Source organism: Postia placenta (genome assembly GCF_002117355.1).
Source record: "Postia placenta MAD-698-R-SB12 unplaced genomic scaffold POSPLAscaffold_19, whole genome shotgun sequence".
Classification (NCBI taxonomy): Eukaryota; Fungi; Basidiomycota; class Agaricomycetes; order Polyporales; family Adustoporiaceae; genus Rhodonia; species Rhodonia placenta.
Genome location: NW_020169850.1, coordinates 568,794 through 573,993, shown reverse-complemented (window position 1 = coordinate 573,993; position 5,200 = coordinate 568,794). Strand labels below are relative to the sequence as shown.

The 5,200-nt window shown below is 63.5% G+C and overlaps 2 protein-coding genes across 2 annotated transcripts; both read right to left on the bottom strand.

The window, feature by feature from the left end:
• Positions 1-143: 143 nt before the first annotated feature.
• POSPLADRAFT_1061937 (hypothetical protein) lies at positions 144-887 on the bottom strand (the record flags this gene model as incomplete). Its single annotated transcript, XM_024481456.1, has 1 exon — positions 144-887. One exon carries the CDS (start codon positions 885-887, stop codon positions 144-146), a length of 744 nt encoding a protein of 247 aa, XP_024334031.1.
• Positions 888-1,525: 638 nt separating this feature from the next.
• POSPLADRAFT_1157302 (hypothetical protein) lies at positions 1,526-2,653 on the bottom strand (the record flags this gene model as incomplete). The annotated part of the gene is made up of 5 exons (XM_024487165.1): positions 1,526-1,581; positions 1,662-1,808; positions 1,831-2,227; positions 2,262-2,492; positions 2,522-2,653. 5 exons carry the CDS (start codon positions 2,651-2,653, stop codon positions 1,526-1,528), a joined length of 963 nt encoding a protein of 320 aa, XP_024334030.1.
• Between the last annotated feature and the right edge of the window lie 2,547 nt (positions 2,654-5,200).

Sequence of the window (5,200 nt, the reverse complement as noted above, 5' to 3'; positions counted from 1 at the left end):
CATATCCTGTGCGAAGAGCCCGCCGGCGTACGCCGCCAGCGCCAGCGCCGACTCGATTCTACTGCATGTCACCTCGCCATCGCGAGACCGAACCGCCGCCCGCATGGAGTATATCTCATGGGGCTGCTGACAGAACTGCGCGATCACGATAAGGAGTATGAACGCCACGTCGCGCGATGCACGGGAAAACTCACCGGATAGCAGTACTCGGCGAAGCAGCGGCAGAGGTAGAGCTCAAGGCAGCGTCTGAAATACATCGCGAGCTGGCCACCTTCCTCTCGCTGGAAAAGCTGGTGAAGCTCGCTTGAGAACTGCGCGACTGTCGTCATGCTGGGGTAGTGACCCTCGATGACGCACTTTGCTATCTTGGCGGACAATATGGCTACGCGGACAGGGTCCCGGGCCCACGGCTTTAGTCTGACGATAGACTGTGCAAGGACTCTCCGTGACGCCGGGTGGACGGCCGCTAATCCCAATCGCAGGCTTGGAAGCCAGTCATATCTGATCACAAGAGAGGCGTCCGTGGCCGCGGCAGTCTGCTGTACAGATGGTTGTGGCACCGGTGTCGCGGCCAAAGTGTGCATACGAGACGCTCCAGGAACGAAGGGTTCAGCCAGCGGATTGAAGCTCGATGCGGGCAGGAATGAGACAATGTCCGCTGCTGTGTGAGCCTGCTGTGCATGAGCGTTTTGCTGCTGCGTCCGGATTCGAGAGCCTGTGTTTCCCTCCCAGACATTTCGGTTGCGCGCGCCAGAGAGAGAGATCGTGTGTGGCGACAGCATTTCGACCTCCTGGGTGCTGAACGGGTAACGACACAGACCTTGAGACTCAGGGAGGTTCTTTCTGGCGTCCTTGGTGGGCTGCGTGGGCCGCATGAAAAAGGACATGGCTTGGTCTGTCCGAAAGTGCTACCCAAGTAAGAAGGCCAGACGTCGCGATGCGAGGAAGAAATTGAGGATACAGTGTTCTCTAAGCCCATAGACTTCATGCTTTATATGTTAGAGCCCAGAGGATCAAAGCAGGTCAACGTGGCATAGCCACAGACATGCGGCAGTGGCATTCCGTTGTTCGAGCAAGAGCTATAGTCAACAGACAAGGTCAGACAAAGAGGTTCTTCCTTTTTCCGGGAGTTCCATATGTTCTCGACAAAGACGCCAAGACACTTTGAGAGCTCCGATGAGACGAGGCTCAATAGCATCCAGACTACTGCGCGGAAAGACTTCAGATCCAAAGGGGCGCAGGCACTGAAGGCGGGACAGAGACAGTATCAGCCCAAGAGACAAGCCAGGTATATATTAGTACTGAAGCTGAAGCCTGAGGTTCAGATGCACGGACGCGGAGATCGCGAAGTATCGGACCCCTGGCGTCAAGATCGAGGGTGTCGAGTTTGTGAAGCTCCCGATCGTCTCTCGAATGCCCAAGCGCTCGTGCACACACGTCCTCGGTCCTCGGGCTGCGATCGTCGTTCGGTCGCCGGTGTCTTTTGCTGCGTCTCTGCTCAGCATCGCACGGCGCTCGCTGCGTCTCACACTGTCCTGCGTCCCACTGGCGTCCGCTCGCCGATCGCTCGCACGCCCGCATCTGGTATACAGCATGTCGCCTACCATTACATCCTGATCGCTCGTTCCACCGTGGACGCTGCGTCTGTCGATCGCACTCACAGGCATGCCTTGTCAGGGGTTGAAAACACTCGCGCTCCCGCCGTCCGCCTTGGCACATCCGTGCTGCAGTTGCGCGCCCGCGTCCTCCTCGTGCAGCCGCAGCCGCGCCCTTCACCTCCACTTCTCGCGCATCCCAGCCCGCGCAGTCTGCAGCTTACAGCCCACGCACGTCCGCATCCGCGCATCCCCACGCCGCGCCACTGCCGCTTGCTGGCACACACGCCGCCATGCATCCTCCTTCCCCGCACCGCGCTATCCACCACGTCGGTCACGCCGGAGACGTCTCCGAGAGCGACGTCAAGCGGCGAAGCCACGCATGCCGCGCGCGGGCGCAGAAGGCGTACGCGGAGCCGCTCCCTGCGATCGACGCGCCGCCGCTGACGGTGCTGTACGCGAGCGACGGCGGGCGGGTCAAGAAAGTAGCAAAGCGCGGCGGCGGCGGTGGACGCGGTCACGATCGCGGACAAGGAGGGCGAGTTCGCGCAGAACGGGCGTGCGCTTGTAAAGGCGGTCGCCGCGGGCGCAGCGCGCAGCTGCTGGAGGGCGTCAAGCGCAGCGTGTTCGGGCTGGGCGACGCGCGCGGAGGGCGCGCACTCATACATCCGGGACGAGCGTGTTGCGCAGGGCGTCGCGCCCGTGATCCGCGTGCGCACGCCGGACGGCGCACACGGCGTCTTCAGTGGCCACCTCAAGTCTCCCATTCACGACATCGACAGCGCGCTCCTTGCTGCTTGCGGAGCCGTGAACCGGTGCGTTCCTCCCTCTGTACGCTGCACCCGTCCTCTCGGCCGCCCTCGCCGTCAGCTGAAGGTGCGCCCGCTCGCCCGTCGTCTGCTCACGCCGCTGCAGCAGTCGCGCACGTCTTGCATTGATGTATCATGCTCATTTGCGGCGAGCCCGTGCAGCTGCACCGTCCACCGCACGCCGCCCGCGCGTATCGACCAGAGCGCTCGCCCGCACTTCTTGTCCGTCGCGACAGCATCCTCCGCCATCTTACCGCAGCCTCATCTCAGACCGACAACTCCGGGACCTGCAGCCCGCACGCGCGCCCGCATCTGCGCCCCGTGAGCACGCTGATGTACACTCTGATCGCTTGCTCACACGCACATCGGCACAGCTAACGAAATATGGCGCAGATGCGCAGAACCTCTACGCAACACTCGCCGCCGCATCAAATTCAATTCCCCCAGCACTCCGTCCATCCCGCCCGCGCCCGCGCCTGCATCCACCAACTGTCAACTCCACACGCTGTAAGTACACCATCAATCAAACCAACGTCGACCGGTGACCGCGCTCACCGCTATGGCTCTTCAGGGCCCTCCAACGTCGGCCCACGTACCTGCAGCATATGAAGGTCAGTCCAGACACTAAAGTACAGACAGCAGGCGTAGGTGCCGTATGCAGACACCATCGAGACACATGCCAGTCAACAGCGACAGACTCACGGCCAGGAGATGACCACCCTCCACCCATCTCCGGCCCTCTTTATATCCTTCCCGCTACCCCCCTTCCCGCATTGCGAACCCACGCACGGACGCTCCCTTCCCCGCGTCACGGCGCCCAGCCCCGCCGCGTACCTCACGCAGCCGCTCGCCTATCCTCCCGCAACACCCGCACCCGAGCTACGCGCATCTCCGCCGGGGCGCTCGCCTGGGCTTCGCGCGCGTCGCCGCGACGCCTTCCACCACGGGACCGGACCAGACGTGCCTCCCTGCACGGAGAATACGCCAACGGCAGGACGCGCGCGCACGCCCATGTCCGCGTCCGCGTCCTGTCCTGCATTTCATATGCGCGACGCGGGCGGTTGTCCGCCTGGCAGCCCACCCGCAGGGCCGGCGCCGCGCCCGGGAGATCTTCAACGCGCAGGGCGAGACTCGTGCGTCCGCCAACGGGACGTCGTGCCCGCCCGTCATTAGCGCGTGATTGCCACCGCAAGTGCCAGCAAACGCCCCCACCCCCCTGGCCTGGCGACCGCACGTCCGGGTGTCCACATACGGCCCTGTCGCGGGCAACGCTACAGCGTGACGCGGTTCGCCCGGTAGATACGCACTGTGCATGTCGCACCGTCTGCCCTGCGGGGGACGAGCTGACGAGCCCGCCCTCACCCTCTATGACCGCGGTCAATACAGGCGTGCGGCCTTTGTCAAGAGGGCCTGCTAGGCTGCGAATACGCAAGCGTGCGAGCGCGACGGCGCATGGCTATGCTGATGGACAGCGCCATCTCGTGCGCCGCGACGGCGTATTCAAGCGCAGAGAATTCGCGGACGGCAAAACGCGTGCACTTTGCACGCGCGACGCGGCGCACGGCCGGGGTCGCTCCCGGGAGATAGATTCTTGACACCCAGCACGACACTGACGCGTCCGGTCACCGGCCGCCGTAATCGTGCGTTGCCCGCGTGCGCACGACTCCCCTTCCCACGTCATTGTTCCTGTTGTGCGCGCGCGCGCACGCACGGACCCATGCCTCCTCCCCGCGTCATGGCGCCCCGCCGCGTACGTAACGCACCCGCTCGATGTCCGGCGCGACGGTCGTGCGTCCTGCCGCCGGACGCTGTGCCCGTGCGCTGCCCACGCGCGCAATGACTGCAAGTGCGGGCAAGCGATCGCGACCGTTGGCTAGGGTCCCGCTGGTCCAAATGTCCACGCACGGGCCCCGGGGATGCAACAATAGTGTCCCTTTGCTCGCATCCCCGGTCACGAGCGAGGCTACTGCACGGCGCGGACTGCATGGCGGAAAACGCGCATGCTGCGCGTCGCGCGATCCGTACGGTCTGCTCGATAGGCAAGGTGCGAGCAGCCTCTGGCAAGATGACACGCAGAACATCCTGTGTGACCGCGAATTCGCACGCGTGCGAGCAAGACGGCGCGACGGCGCGACGGCGCGACGGCTATCAGCAGCGCGAGTTGGGTGGAGACGCGGTCGCGAAGCGATATCACACCTGGGGCGCGCTGGGGTTACCTTTGGCGGCGGTGCCAAGGCGGCCGGCGTGTTGCATGCGGTTGGCACGGGAACACCTTTTGACATGGTGCGACGGTGCGCCTCGGTAGGGCGGCACCATGGCAGACATGCAGAGATGTCGTTGAAAGAATATAGGGGTCGTGCTCGCGCGTACGGTCATCAGCGGCGGGAGTCGCGCCAGCATTCGAAAGGGAGACCACGCCAGAGGCGACAGCCTCGCGCGCGCGCGCGCGAGCAAGGGCTGCCTCCGTCCTTGTTCGCATTGCTACGCGCTGCCATAGCAGGCGTGCAGGTCGCCGGATGTTCGGTGCCCGTGTCGATGTTCAGGTGTTCAGTGTCGCTGGAGAGTCGGACAGAGACTCGCACATGGTGCGGGAACATCGGACTATGCAGCGGCGGGATCCTGAATGAAGAGTACAAAATGGTAACAAGGGTGAAATCATGGCGCGTTCGTGTAACAATACCAGCAGGCTGTGTTGTTCTAAGAGACGGTGCCCTATGCGGCCGTGCAGAAATTTAACATATTAAACACCTGAAGCAGATTCATGTGGCATGACAGATGATGACGGCGCACGACTAC